The sequence below is a fragment of the Halichoeres trimaculatus genome, unplaced genomic scaffold (genome assembly GCF_033239565.1).
Source record: "Halichoeres trimaculatus isolate MK-OKI-2021-1 unplaced genomic scaffold, fHalTri1.1 fHalTri1_scaffold_22, whole genome shotgun sequence".
Taxonomy (NCBI): Eukaryota; Metazoa; Chordata; class Actinopteri; order Labriformes; family Labridae; genus Halichoeres; species Halichoeres trimaculatus.
In genome coordinates this window covers 7423258-7439133 of record NW_027437200.1, presented here as the reverse complement: position 1 = coordinate 7439133, position 15876 = coordinate 7423258, and the positions used below count along the sequence as shown (strand labels likewise).

The following is a 15876-nucleotide window of genomic DNA, read 5'->3' as shown; positions in this document are numbered from 1 at the left end:
GAGGTCAGATTTTACTTTTTAAAATCTTGTTTCTCACATAAAGACAAACTGAAAGAGATCAAATGTTTCCTCATGCATGAGTAGTAGCCTAAGTGCTTGGGAACTAAATTTTACAAATATCAAACATGCACAAATTAATCTGTTTTGTAATGTTAAGTTGAATGGTTGATTTTGGAATGCTTTGCTTAAGTTGTTTATTTTTTGTAAAAAAACAAATATTGTGTATGCAAATGATGCAAATGATCGAGTAATTCATTAATTGATAATTGTTTCATCGTATTGATCGATGACATTTTTTCTAAGAAGCTGAATTCACATCTGCATCAATAAGTTCCTTTCTACAAAAATGCTATCTTTCTTATGAGAGATAATGCAAATCATGTTCCTTAATAAAAAAAATCCTAACAGCAGGGAACAACACATTCACGAATGGAACAATGCAATGACAAGGCTTCTTTAAGGCTACTTGAAACATGAAAATAGATAAGTGCACTGTCAGGAAAGCAAGCGTTGCATCTTTACTTGTCTGTGTGTGTGTGTAAATGTGCGCACATGTTTGTGTGTCTGTGAACACGATGAGGCGGAACTTTACCATGTGCGAAACAGCGCGAGGAGAAATGTGAACACAACGTTTTACAAATGCCATGACGTCATGTAAATTAGATGGATATGGCTATTTAGTCCGTCAAATTAAAAAAAAAAAAAAAAAGGATAGACCTGATTAATGAGAAAAGTAACTCTGAATCACTTCTGCTGTGATCTGGTCCTATGGAAAGCAAAATTAACTCGACTCTCAGGAGGGGCATGTGCCTCCGTTGGAAGGGCGGGCCTCCCCCCTATACAATGGTAGGGGAAACACTGGTCAGGAGTGAGCCTTGTGTGCAGCCTGTTCACAGTTAGGCCAGCTGCTGAAAACACTCGCTCAGCAGGGACAGACGCACCAGGTATGTCCAGGTAATCTGTTCAAGGTTTGTTGCTCTTGGAAACCTGCCTTCATTTACCTTCCACCATGCTGCAGGACTTAAGTCAAAGAGTGGTGGTGGATCTTTAAGAAAGTTGTCCACTTCTGTTCCTTTATCTTGTTGTCAGAGGTCTGCTTCTCTTGTATTCCTGCATGTGCGTTACGGACGTCTGGCACAAAGCCCGCCCTCATGTGGGCTGGTGGGGAATTACGGGTTAAAAATGGGATTAATTGCAATTTATTTTAATCGAGTGATTTCTTATCAACAATTAATCCACAATTAATCGATTAATTGTTTGCATCCCTGCATTGTAGACAAAGTTATCTTTGACTTGAATGTTGAATAATGGTGAAAAGGCTAATCCCACTGCACTACTTTACAGTAGACAGCAGAGCGATTTTTAGACACAAGTTTGGCTGGTAGAGTCAGATTAATAACTTAAGCTTAGTGAGTTAAAGCCACCAAGCCTCTTGAAACACTCCTTGCTTTGATAACCTGCAACAAAATGGGTTTATACTTTTAAAACATGATGGTGGTTGAGTGAGCGGTTCTCTCGCTTGATTGGTTAAGAAGTTTCACGCTTGATTGGAAGAAGACATTGCATCATGATTGAAAATAGCACTGTAAATGTAGGGATGACCGTCCTTGCTGTGACTACCTGCACCGAAGCAGCTGACACCTCTAGCACCCTCTCTGACTGTCTCTTAATGACTTCCATGACTAACCTCAGATTTGATTGGCAGCAGTCTTTGCCACAGCACCGACAGGAGCGATCAATCAAAAACAACCCCCCCTAATTACAGACATCAATTACTTCACTTTACTGTTGGGGATTGCTGGAGAAGACTGGATGGATGCACAGGAGACCGGCTTTATCTATCAATCAAAGCATTGCATCATGAATACATATGACATTGCAGCTTGCTATGATCAAAAACCTCTAAGGCAGGCATTCATTAAGTGATGTAATTACCGATTCTTCTATTTACATCTCAGGTCTGTGAAATGAGCACACAAGTAATGGGACAATTACAATCTTCCTGCAAAGTATATGTGGCAATAACATAATTAACTGAGCATTTCATTTGCCTTCTTGCACAAAACCTGGCTGCTAATTGCATTCATCTGATTCTACACTCTTTTAATACCCATGTCTTCAGCTTATGAAAGTCAGTTCTGTGTTTTTGTCTGTAACCCAGCTTGAGGACAACTGGCATGGTTCCACTCCTCAGCGACCCCATCCCCCTTCTTATGATTATCCTTTTTTAATTGCACTATTCTTATCCCAAAGGACAAAGCTTACAAAATAAGTCCAAGTTTGACTTCAAATCATGTCTTCCCTCAAAAAGCTTTTGATCCTTTGACTTCTAGCAGCCTTCGGTGGCCCCCAGGGCACCCCCTGACTTCTGATGTGTCGTACAAAACAACTTAAGGTACCCTCAAGAGCTCTCCAAACTCTGGTACATGACATAGATGGAAATCAAAGTGAATCATCCATCTAACTCTGATATTGGTACAGACAGGTACTTGAAAGTGTTAAGCGCAGAGATAGTAGCCTCTGTCCTCTGCTGCCCTGATGTCTTCCCCTCTAGAATGTCCTTCTCTTTCCTGTTTTGGTCCCTGCATCATGTCCATGCTGTCACTCTTTCCCCTCACAGGCAGCCGCTCCAAGGCATCCAAATAACGCATAAAAAACCCTGGCTTCTGGGGTCTAGAGCCTGTAATTACCCAAGCTACCAGTCTCAGTTTCCCACCGGACAAGAGACACCTAGTCACACCAAAGTGCCCCATAACTACTGCTTTTATTTCAAGATGATACTCCAGGGCAGGGTATTTTAAAGTCAAACAAGTAAAAGGTGTCTCCATCAAAAGATAGTCATCAAATTGCGTGGAAAAGTCAAGAGATTCCCAATGAGACTGTTTCTTTTAGTCAAACAAGCAGCTTGGCTGGAAAAGGGAGCAATGCACAGATAGAGGGAGTGAGAGTCAGGGAAGCTATTTCTGTTTCAGGAATGATTCTTTTATTCACATCTGTCTGCCACGTTGTATTTGGGTCATGTCAGGACGCTAGGTAAAGGAAAAAGTCTGTTCTGACAAAGCCAACATCTGCTGTAAGAGAGGCAATCATTTTTCCAGGTGGAGCAGAGAGGTTAACACAGCTGCTACCAGGCTCTGGAAACATTTAATTCAATACCTGTCCACTCTCGTTTTGCAAGAGGTGGTATCATTTGGTTTTCATTGTTCTTTAAGCGCATGCAAATTTCTGCAAGTCTTGTTTTTTCTGAGCCATTGTTTGCATGCTGTGCAGAAGGGACATTAATAACTACCACACACAATGGAGGAGTTTAGATTTCTGTTCTTACAGCAGAAGGGACTGTCCTTTTAATTTGAAAACACAGAAAAGCACAAGAGTTTAGCTCAGTCAGTCTCCACTTTTCCTTTCTCTTAAGTCTGTCAAGAACAAAGTCATATGTGAACATCCAGGTTCCTGTAAATCTATGTCCCTCCATATTTCTGTGCGGTATTAAAACAAACCTACTAACCAAGCTCGCACCAATTTTTTGTAATTACATACAAGTCCTCAATTCAGGAGCTCCATGATACTCTGGTAATGACGTCAATCGTGTTTAAGACCAGTAACCACTCTGATGCTGCGTTCTTGAGAGGACACATTTGACCTGCTCGGTCACAGTGGCCCACTGCAGACAGGAATTAGGTTCATCCTAAAACCAGATCAGGAGGATTCTTTGCACGCCATTTCATATGAGATGATTAAGGCTGAAGAAAGACAACCCACTGATTACTTTTGCTATATATATATATATATTAGGGCTGGGCAACGATTACAACTTTTAATTGTAATTAATTGCATGATTTCCCTGATTAATCATAATCAATCGCATTGTAAATTCAAAATCTAGTAATGAATTCAAAACCAGTGTATAGCGCACTTTTATAGGAATGTTCTGCCATATGAACAAAAGTGCCATAACATCTGTCATGCAAACACTAAATCACTACTTGTTATACAGTAATAGTTAAATCACATATTTAGTGTAAATCAAATTTACAAAATGTAAATACAAAATTAAAGCTTATTGCCACTGTCAGGAAATTAAAGTGATACTCCGGGATGGAACAAGTTGGGTCCTATCACAAGGTTTAGGGCAGAAATTACCCCTACAGCAGTGTTTTTGTGCAGCAGAAGCCCAGGGCGAACACACCAAACACCCCCTCCCTGCTCCTCTGCCGGTTTCCTCTGCACTCAGACGGGGCCATATTTTACTCGACCAAAAACACAAAAAATGGACTCCCACTGAAAAACTCTATCGGTCTGCATTCACGCTTTATCTAGAGAATTTTCAGTGCGTTACTTTCACACAAAAATACAGCTAAATAAGGCTCTAGTTGTCATCGTTTCTCTTCGTCCTGGCAGACTACCTGCCTGTGTTTATATCTGGCATGCTGTGCGCGCAGACTGATACACTAAGCGGCGAGCGCCTTTAAGTTCCGTGGCGTTGCCCCTCTTCTCCATGCTTGTTTTGGTTACTCATCCTGTTTTCTGCCAATTTTACTTCTGGTTCCGCCGCGGTCAGCAACAGACATTTACAAATAAAAGCATGTGAGCAACATGCACTAATGTGCAATAAAATATTCAATGGCGTTAATAGATTGAGGGTTAACGAGAAAATAACATGTTTACTTGCCCAGCACTAATATATATATATATATATATATATATATATATATATATATATATATATATATATATATATATATATATATATATATATATATATATATATATATATATATATATATAAAGTAAGTAATTTTATCATGATAATCTAAAACATATTATTGATCAATTTTTAAAGTATTTGTGATAAGGACAGATTTTTTTTTATCACAAGTGGACCCTAAGAAGCAGTTTGAATGAAAATAATTCCATGAATGTAACTTTGGTAGATTACTTTAGACTTTTCCATTGTGTTTTGTATAAAAGGCTTAAAAAAAGACTGAACTCATCAGTGGCTAAAAAAATAAACAAAAAGTCTCTCGATTCAGCAGAACGTCTCTAATTTAGATGATGATTAAAGAGTGTGTTCATGGCCAGCACCCAAAACCACTTAAGCTACTAACCAAGGATGGCAGAGAACCAGTTTTTCCCTGTCACTAGTTTTCCAGAACAATCTATCTCTCAGTGTTAGCCAGGCTGTTCTTACCTTTGAGGTCCAGGTTTCTGGCTCCATTGGAGTGCTGAGTCACGGTGCGTGAGTCGATCTTGAGAGTGTGTACGTTGTTGGCGTCCCGAGACACCACCACATTGTGCCATTGGTTGTCATTCAGCGGCTTGTCTGAGTTGCCCTTCATCAGCGACGGCCCGTTTCCGAGATCAAAGACATAGTGAACATATCTGTGCAGGATGAAGACAAATAATGGAGGGAGAAGAATGTAAGTGTGTTTACACAGTTACTGCAACAAATCAGATAAAAAAAAGAAGTTGTTTTCAAGGACAGAAAATCATAAACACTGAGAGGCTGTCGGAATAATTTTGGAAAAAGTGGGATGATTTGTCCTGATTTGGCCGCAGTCTGAAAATCAAACTACATTAACATGTTTTCTTTGAGTAACACGCACTGATGAGACGTTCCAGTCAATAACACTCATCCCTCAATTGTCATGATGAAGTGATTGGATCAGATTCTCTTTTGCTTTCTTGCTTTGGCTCTGATGTTTTCATCCTGTACTCTGCCAAAAATATATATTGTGAGGAAAAATGTTGTTACCATTTTCTGTGGCTGTGCACTTGGCCAAGGATTTCTTCTTTTTACTCACTTGTTTGACATGTAAATACAGAAACCTGTCTTTGTCTAAAAACCTGTGCTTGCTCAAAGGTAGACAAGGTGGCACAGCTCCCTCCTTGCTGCCTTTTGTCTTTCAGGTTACGGCTATTGAGGCTGTTTCATTCAAAGTTTGCACTTTTTTGTGTTTTTCTACCTCCATTCCCATTCCTTTATGTAGCCTCTTGTCTTTGTGAGGCAGTTCAGGCTTTTGTGTTTAAACTGCGCTGAATATAGAGCACAAGGGGAAGAGAGATACACAAGCAAAAGCCTCTTTCTGATACTCTAATTATGAAAAGCTTTCAGAGCGATAGGATTCACAATTTGAGACAGTTTATTTCTGGTTCGTGCAGACTTCTTAACACTTCAGTAGAGAATTCACCACAGACTTTAATGGTCAGAGAGTTGCTTTGTACTTGCAATTATGCACCAAGTAATCTGTTAATAGATACCCAAGAGAGTGTTTTTCAAATGAAAAACAGACAAGGATATCTCTCTTCTCTCTCCATGTGTCCTGGCAGTTCTCAGCTGAGCTTTTAAGACGTCAGATTATGATTACTCACCAGCATACACTAAAGTCCCTTTTATCCATCCAAGAATGATTCACAGCAGCATTAAATGACTCACTACTCCGTGCTGACTTTAAAAGAAAGGCTGCTTTACATTATGTTTTGTTTTGTTGCTAAGAAAATACAGTTCACGTGATGATTTAAGGGCGTCTTTCTTTGGTTGTTTGGTGACCAGTGGAGATTTTACAAGACCCTGCTGTGCAGTGAGGAAGAAATATCAGGATCACTTCACAAAATCAGAGTCTTTAAAGCACAGCTCTGGGATGAGCTTCTTGATTTCAAATCTGACACCAGGAAGTACGGTTAGTTCAAGAACTTGCTTTTTAACCGGCTGATAAGAGACAAGTTCTCCTGATGCAAATGATCTGAAGGAGAAAATGGTCAAATATAACCCATCCCCCATGGCAGAGACAGGAGTCTGTATGTTCGTGTGAATAGTTCTTTACACAGCAGCCTCAGCCACCAGTGTTTGAATGTATGTGAAAGGAGGAAAGTCACATGACTTGTCTTTGAGTGGTCAAAAGACTGGAGGAAGTGTGGCATGAGCACAGTCCATTTATCTATAAGCTTCAGTAAAGGTTTCTCTAAATAGACTTGGGCTCTGGTGACTCACTCTTGAACTGAGATTCAAGCAAAAACTGCATTCAGATCGACTTGGATAGGTTCACTGATGGGGAGTCCTTATGGTTTGCTATGTTGTATTTCCTCCTCGTATCCTGCCAGTAACCATAACCTCACCCTTCACTTTATCTCAAGTTTGAACAGACCACTGCAGAATAACTGCTGACTGTGGGTTGGAATGAACATTATCATACACAGTTTAGCCCCTGTGTTAGCCTTAAGCTAAGGCTGCATCACTCTGCCATTAATCTTTCTTCTGCTCTTCTGTCCTTTTTCAGTTAGGCTCCAGTGTCCATCACCACTACAAAATAAATCACAGAAATCATTTGCAGCAGAGAAAAACACAGGTCTCTCTTCTCACTACAAAACTTTGTCAGCTGGCATGGTGTTAACATAGAGACTTAGATGTGTTGTATATCAGTCTGATCCTGCCTGACCCCATCAGGAAGCTAAGAAGTAGCATTTAGGAATAACATTTACTGGTGCTGCTAATCTCTTTTTGAAGTGTGGATTACAATCAGGGGTATACCTGGAAGGGAGAGTTTTTCAAGTTTTACCAGAATGTTTTTCATATTCAGACTATTTCAGACTACAAAAAATATTGTAAGCCCCAAATCTTTCTTATCCTGCTTTTTGAATGATGTTAATGCACCAATTTTTTTGTCTTTTCTGCAACATTTTATGATTTTAATCTTGTCTTGTGCCTTCTATCGTTTTTATTTTCTCAATCTCATATTTTCACATAATAATAAAAAAAACATTTATTCTAAGACATCAGCTGTTGATTTTCTGCAGAATTTACAGAGCTTTAACGTTAGACCAGTAGCCTATGCATAGTCCAGATGTAGTTCAGTGGGACATTGCTAGACTTTGGTTTGGTTTGGACTTGACAGAAAAAAAGAAAAAAAAAACAAAACAAAACAAAACAAAAAAAAACATAAATGTACACATCATTTGGAACATGGTTCTTCACAATAAGATGAATGCTAGGAGCTGTATTTAAATGGACCTCAGTCTATGATTGGCCCCTAGATCTAACTTTTTAAGGGTAGAGGAGGGGGAGGAAGGGAGCAGACGACTACAGATTTATTGAGCCAAAACCAAAGCCACTTACACAGGGAAGGAAAAAAAAAACAATGAAGAAACATAACAAGATGCAGGAGGTAAAATTAAATGAGAATATGATACAACAAACTGACAAAACAAGAGGACACAGAGAAAAAGAGGGGCCGGGGTCTGAAGTAGACTTGACACACAGTTTTTACTCTGAGTAAAAACTAAAAACTAAAACAGAAAGCACTAAAGATCAACACACAGAAGGAATACAAAAACACACATTAGCAAGTGAAAAAAAAACAAAAAAAACAACTAAGGTACCAAAAGGCATCCAAATCACTGTTCAATGTAGTGTCGTAAAATTCTAACCCAGATTTGAAGTGACTTGTGGTTTGGTGACTCCAAATATAAACCAAAAAAGCTTCAGAACAGGGCATCAAGCCAACACTTGGCTTTGTGTTCTCATATGACAGTCAAATAAACAAAGCTAAGGCTCAAAGCTACTCTGTCAAGGTAGACTGCAGAAACTTAACCAGTTAAAAATGTAAAAGTTCAAATTAAAATCTGAAAAAGAAAATTTAATCCTAGATTGGTATAAATTAAATGCCAAAACATCATTTGAATCCCATGAAACTCACCCTTTCACCAGCTCCACAACGATAAAGTCACTTCCGTCTCCAGAGTTGAAGAGTATCAGGCCGTCTGGCGTGGTGGTTTTGAACTGAAAGAAGAGGTGCATGGAGGCGTAGGCCTGTAACGTTGCTAAAGCTAAGTAGCTGCCTTTCGTTCGAAACGTCACCGGATCTGCGATGATGTGGCGCATGCCGAAGCGGGCGTTGAGTTCACAGTAGGAGATGTCTCCATTCTTGCACTGGTCCAGGTAGGGCAACCCATTGAACGTCAGGCCCTGGAGATGGCCGATGAAGTTCGAGGGCACAACAGAAATGAAGCGACGCTCGGTCATGATGCCCGTCTCAATGTTGTGGAACTCGAGACGGGTGTGGGCGCCGGTCATCTGGCCTGAAATAAAGAAACCACAAAAAACGTCAGAACTAGCTTTGAACTAAATGGATTTACATCATTTGAAATGCTCTCAGTATACAAGCAGAAATGTGTTAGTGCTGCTCTAAGCCAACATTTACACTGCATTTACTGGGATATGTAGAGTAATTAGTTTGGCATGCTGCCCAATTAAAACGCCTTTCACTCTGAAACCTTGCCAACTCTACAAGGACTCGCTGGGCTTGTCCTCCCTTTCCTTTCCTGTGAGCCAGTTTACGGACCAGTGAGAACTTCTCAGGGTCACTCCTCCCTCCTGGCTCTGGGATGCCCACTCTCCTACTTTCTGACATCTACCCAACACCTTTTTCTCACCTCTTCCTCTTCATCCTCTGCCCTGCCATCTTTCTGCCTGAGGCCACAATACTGTGAGTGCCTGTGACTCCAGCTCATCTCTTGACCCTCTACCCTTCTCTCGCTGTTTTCTTACAGCTCAAGAGCCTGTGCAGCTGAATTCTGCTTTCTGATGCTCATTCACAGCTGATGTAAATCTTCTCCTTTCATTTTTTTGCGTTCAGTCTGAATCACATGTATCATCCTTTCAGCTATTCATGCATGGTGATAGCATTGATGGGAATGCAACCTTGTTAAGAAACTCGAAACAAACACACTTTTAATACATAAATAATGCATATCAAAAAATGTCACCAACATATATATATATATATATATATATATATATATATATATATATATATATATATATATATATATATATATATATATATATATATATATATATATATATATATATATATATATATATATATATATATATATAAATGGACATATGATATGTTTGTTATACAAAGTTTTAAAGCCTTGTCTTCGTTGTCAGCCATATCAGAAATGCTGAACTCAAGAGTTGGGCTTTGAGGCCCTTTACTAACAGCTAGAGAGTGTCCACCTGTTAGGTTAGCTGTGCCTTTGGTTGGGCAAATTTGTGATCTTTGTATCTCCTCAACTGCTGAGTTATGAAAAGAAATCATTACCTGAACAGTATGTGCTGATAGAGACATTATATACTTATATATTATTGAATCAGTGTGTATGTGATTTCTGGTATTTCCAGAGCTAGCCTCAAGTGGACACAAGATAAAATGCATTTTTTGCAAGAAAATATTTGCACACAGTTGATCTATTATTTCATCTAACTAAAAAAAAGTATCATTTGCATTTTTTTGTGAGATCTTGGATTGGGCTATTAATTTCACAAGGCAAGGGGTCTGTTTTTGGTTTTGCAGGCTGAATAGTTTGGGAACAGTATTTAGATTGTATATTTGATTGGCATTTTGGAGACACTGAGCAAGGCTGTAAGAAGTTGTGCGCAAAACTTGGTTATCACGATAAGTTAACAGACGCAAAATGAATCCATTGATTTTAACCTCAGAAATAGCACAGCATTTTCAAACAGACTTTCATTTGTTTGTTTGTTTGTTTGTTTTTATCTTGCACTGTAAACATCACTTTTATAACAAATTAATGACTCATACACCACCTCCACATTCATTGATTTATTAACATTATAATTACACTTTGACTTCAAATAAGAAGTCTGAATGTAGAAATGTCAGGGCAGTTGACCGCCTGTCAGTGGATGTGTTGGTCAGAAAACACATGTGGAGTTTAGGGTTTTTGCACTGACTGCTTCTTGTTACAAGTACAGCCCTCACCGTACCAAACACTCACCTTCCACTGTGACATTGTCCACAGACAGCTGCAGGCTCTTGCCTCTCCGCACCACCTTCACCGTGTGCCACTCGTTGTCGTTCAGCTTCTGCCCTGCGAACAGCGTCTCAGGTCCTTTGCCTGTGGTAGGGAGGGAATCAGAATCACTCACTGCACAACAGGAACACTGTGCGCACCCACGCACACCCACCCACAGAGTTCATCCGCAGTAGGCGACAGCTGTGCTAGTGGAGAAAACCTGCATGTTTGCTAAAAACATTCACACTATGGATCCTCCTGCTATGCTGGAATGAAAGGACTCAAACACCCGGCCTGACAGACTGTAACATTGGATGTCTTTTGAGGAGCTCACAGAGCTGCAGCGGGGTGTCATCAAAGACAGGGGGACAAATAAGTCGTTACCAGCTGCTGGAGAAGATTAGAAACTGCAGCGGATGAAGACTGGAGATGTTGCGTTTCAGACGGTATATGATGTCATGTTCAGTTTCACAGAGCATCTTATGTCTCACTTCAGCACTTATAGAAAAGCTGTTTTGATGTGTAAGACAAGAAATTTGAACTGCTCTCCTCCCTACTTTCCTGTTTCACTCCCCCACCAAGCTCCCTCACCTCTCTTGCTGTATTTCTGCCTTGCTGGGAAGACAGATTGATGTGACAGTTTATGTGGTGCCTCATTACAGCAACATTAGAACAAATAGCTGTTATGGGGGAGTAACAGCACAAAATACAGTGTTAATTTGAGTCAAGACAGGACTCATGAATCCCTTTCTCGCAGAGTGCAGAGAGCAGGGTGTGGGGAGTGGTGGTCCAAACAAGAAAAACAAAAAACAAGAGAGAATTTATAACTGAAACATGGATACCATGAGCACAAAGGGCAAAAAAATAAATAAATAAATAAATAAAAAAGCCAATCAGATTCTGTTATTCATTTCAGCCTTTCTCCTCCACCTCAGTCAGCACCTTGAAGTCATCTGATCTCCAAGGTAAATACTGATCATTACACCTCATGCTTTATAGTTATACAGTTCAATATAGTTTACTGAAGTACATTCTACTGTGTTGTGCCTCTATACAATATTTCTTACTTATAAGCACATTTTCATTATTTAACAACATGAAACAAATACACATGCTGTCTTTTGGGGGGTCCAGAACAGATGAAAGGCATTTCAATTCATTTCAATGGGGAAAACTGATTTGACATACAAGCAATTTAAGTTAGAAGCTCCATCCCAGAACAAATTAAACATGTCAAGGCACCATTGTATTATAATTTCTTAATGATTGGTTCAATCCTCTGCATTACTAGCAAACATTTCATTTGCCAAAATATCACAGGTAACAGATAGCTGAACACCTATTCCTTAACAACTCTTCATGAGGTAGGAGAACATCTCCCCTCTCAGTAAACGCAAAAGAAAAGGTCATCTTTCCTTGTAAAGACTATGAATGCCTCCTGAAGCAGTTCATGGGCTCAAAGTGATAGATGGTGCTAGTGGAAAAAAAACAGCATAAAAGTTTGTTTTAGAAGTCAAAAATAGACACAAATGAGTAGGGGGATCTAAGGTATGATGTTAGAAAAAAGAAACCATCCCCCACATATTTTCAAATAGCTGAAAATGTGGGCTTGTTGGTGGTGGGTGTGCACAGAGTCACGGCACAGAGGTGAAGGTAATCAGTGATAAGAGGAATAAAGAAAGATTCTGTAAACAACAATATAATGAGGAGAGACTTCCACCTCCACGGCAGCACCAGCAGACGGAAATAGCAGACTGCCGGGGGAGACCAGTCGCTTCCATTCAGCCACCGTCTGTGCTCCTTGCGCTTTGAGGCAGCTCCGGAGAGAAGCAAAGGCCAGCGTGGCCGATAAATAAAGAAGCCCTGACTTCAAAAGACACTGGCTTTCTCACACCATTAGCACTGATGATTTGTTTATTACAGATCTAATATTAGAAATCACACTCCACCTCCAGGGACAGCAGCCTTGTCTGGCTGGCTGGAGCCTGAGCGTATTATACCAAGGTGCTCGAGTGGATGATATAGTACAGCCTCGTGAAATATGATTGTCCCCTTCCCAGTTGTGTGTGAAATTATTTAGTCTAGAGGAAAAAGAAATAGGTTCCATCAATTGAAGGCCTAGCCTGGCAAGAAAACACACAGCTGACTTGAGAATTGTTCTCCCATTTACTCCTGTTACTGTTTTATTATTTAGTTTTTTCCACTGGCTTTTGGTCTCCAGCCACATAGAATTGGGTAGAAAGGCTTCCACACCAAGAGCCAAGCAAATATAAAATAGAAGGCAGCTATAGTGCTGCAAAAAGAGCAAAGTGTGGATAAAAGTAGAGAACAAAGTTAAATGTTTAAAAAAAAGAAAAGAAATATCCCCAGAATGGAGAAACAGCTACAGCCAGGCTGGCTGATGTAAGATTTTAAAAGTTAGAGGAGTATATTGCTGCTTCAATGAGAGGGAATAGCTACCCTTTAGAATGGAGTCCATGTAATATTTATTTAGCCGGGCTGTTACAGGCCGCAGGAGAGCAAAGGCCGCTTCTGCACACATTGCAAGAGTCATTTGACCATAATACCTTTCACAAGAGGGGCAAAAGATATAAATGCTTCTCTGGCCTGGCTAGCTTAGCGGCAGAAAGCTCAGGGCAGGAGGTGGGGAATGCAACAAGGGCTGAACAGGTTGTTGGTGCAACATGTAGTAACAACAACAACACTGAAGCACTGAAAAAAAAATATTTTAGAGGCTGAGTCCACATGCATACATACTCGTTTGGGACTTTGAAGACAAGACGATCCTGGTTATAGGAATGATTTTAATAGACCATTAGGGAGAGGATCATCACTTTAACTTAGTTAGAAGCAACATTAAGATCAGAAGAGAGGACAATTTAAACACATAGATTGGAATGCAACAGAAATATTCTTTGTGTAATTTAAATTCAGGGATTAAACACCATTAAATTTTACAACAAAGAATAGAAAGGGCTGTCAAAAAGCCATAAATGTGGGATCACAGACTATTATGTCCAAAGATCACCTTAAAATGTGAACAAACAAACGCATCATTGCCTGATTTTGTGTTCAAGAAAGAAGAACACTCCTAAACCACTAACTGATGAAGCACATGGTGTTTCATTCAGTGTTCCCAGGTAACACGGCAAACAAGAAGGCTGAGAGCGAGAATCTGAGAACTAAATGAGCTGCTAAGCCTTTAATGCAGCCAGTGGCAGGCAGAAGTAGTCAATGCTGGAAAAACAAAAGAGAGACTCAGGGCTCATTAATAAAAGAACTGGTGATTATTAAAATGCAATTAATTCTTATCCCGCCACCAGTGCCCCCTCTCTTTGTCTGGGAGATTTCTCAGGGCAAAGGGCTGTGATCAGATAAACAGAAACTTCCTCTCTCTTCATCTCTCCCTCTACTTTCCCTCTCAGCTGTTCACTTTTATAAATACCTCCCGTGGGAGTTGAAGTGCTGTCAGGAAGATTTCTTAACTAGTGTTAAAATAGACAGGATTGTGGATTATTTTCATTGACTGTGTCAGCGCAGCATAAATGAGAGGTGTGATGTTTGCAGGCTGCGGCATAATTACCGCCAGTCATCCATCATTGGTCGCTGTGTTCTCTGTAAACAGGCTTGATTAATGAAATCGGATCAATGGAACACAAGCCGTCAGCTAATGGCTGCAGGTTGTTGCCATCAGTCTCTATTCAGGCTGCGTGGATGCTGCTGCTGCTGCTGCTGCTGCAGCGGTTACTTGAAGTCAGCTGTGTAATTATAATATCTAAAGCCTAATCAAAATAACTTCAGAGGGTGAAGTTGATCATCAACTTGCAGCGGGTTGAGGTGAAAGCATTTCTGTCATGGTTATCAGGAAGATGAAAAATACTTCTGCTCCATGGATCCGTCAGAGTGGCATAAAGATCACAGGTGTTTGATATCACATATGATCCTGTAGGAGCACTGGACATATGTATTAATTATAAGATTCATATATGTTAAAGTCCTCATTTTAAGGAAATTCTATTCTTGCAGCAGCTTAATTACAACAGTAATAGTACAGAAATCAAGTGTTAAAGATTGAATATAACAGGAGCCATAAAGGGATGAATGTAACAGTATGAACCAGATCACCAATAAAAAAATCTTTCACATTATGTGACCTTCCCTCCGATACATAGATAACACTGGTTATTTATTGCACAGAAAATTGTTCAAGCATGAAAGGAACAATGGGTGTCAGGAATTATAATGTAAGTTGAAAAAAGTAATTGTTGTAATATTGCAGAATGTACGGAAAAGTTTGCACAGCTTATTGTAAAAATTTATGAATACATATAAGGATAAGAAACTGATAAATTATTCATCCTCACTGATATTCACACATGCTTAGATGTGTATCAGATATGCTGCACACTTAAGAAAATAGCTACTGTTTATTTTCCATATCAGTATTTATAATATATATTAAAGAGAACTATGGCCTGATGGATGTCTGCAGTAATTTATATATAGAGAACGCTGAGTGGTGCTGGCTGGGGAAGTATCAAATAAAAGCAAAAGCAGAAAAGATGAATTTGTCTACTTTGAAACTCAAAGGTCACATCAAGAATCACTAATCGACACTCCCTTTTCCAAAATACTTGATTCAGACCACAACATGTAAATACAAAGTGGAAGCATGTTGAAACTACACAGATGACCTAAGTTCTGACACCAATTCAGAAGAAAAAAAAAACTGATTTTAGCAAACATCAGAATCTATGAAAGTAATGCAAACTTTCACCCTTTCAAGGCCCTCCTCACCTCCACTGAGGATCACACAGTTAAAGTACAAAACTTCCACCATTTCTGCCAAAAGAGGAACTTCATGTAACTGTGATCACATTCCACACAAATAGTAAACAGTGTACACAGATAACAAGTAGGGAGAGAGAAAAAAACGTGTATTTCTTTGTTTTCAGAAGTACCCTTTTAGAATGTGTCTCTTCAGAATTAAGTGAGTCTTGAGAGATCTTGAGTATATTGTTAACATTTAGATTTTCAGACCCTATTGATTTTGCTTTT

At 39.5% G+C, this 15876-nt stretch overlaps 1 protein-coding gene across 9 annotated transcripts in view; it reads right to left on the bottom strand.

Annotated features, from left to right (window-relative positions):
• Positions 1–15876, bottom strand: part of nrxn2b (neurexin 2b) — a 920596-nt gene that overhangs the window by 460525 nt on the left and 444195 nt on the right. For all 9 annotated transcript variants that reach the window (XM_074699347.1, XM_074699355.1, XM_074699353.1 and 6 more), the window contains 3 exons: positions 10801–10920; positions 8691–9072; positions 5189–5379 (listed from right to left, as the gene is read on the bottom strand). In XM_074699347.1, the coding sequence (XP_074555448.1) occupies positions 5189–5379; positions 8691–9072; positions 10801–10920 (693 nt within the window). The remainder of the gene's footprint in view (positions 1–5188; positions 5380–8690; positions 9073–10800; positions 10921–15876) is intronic.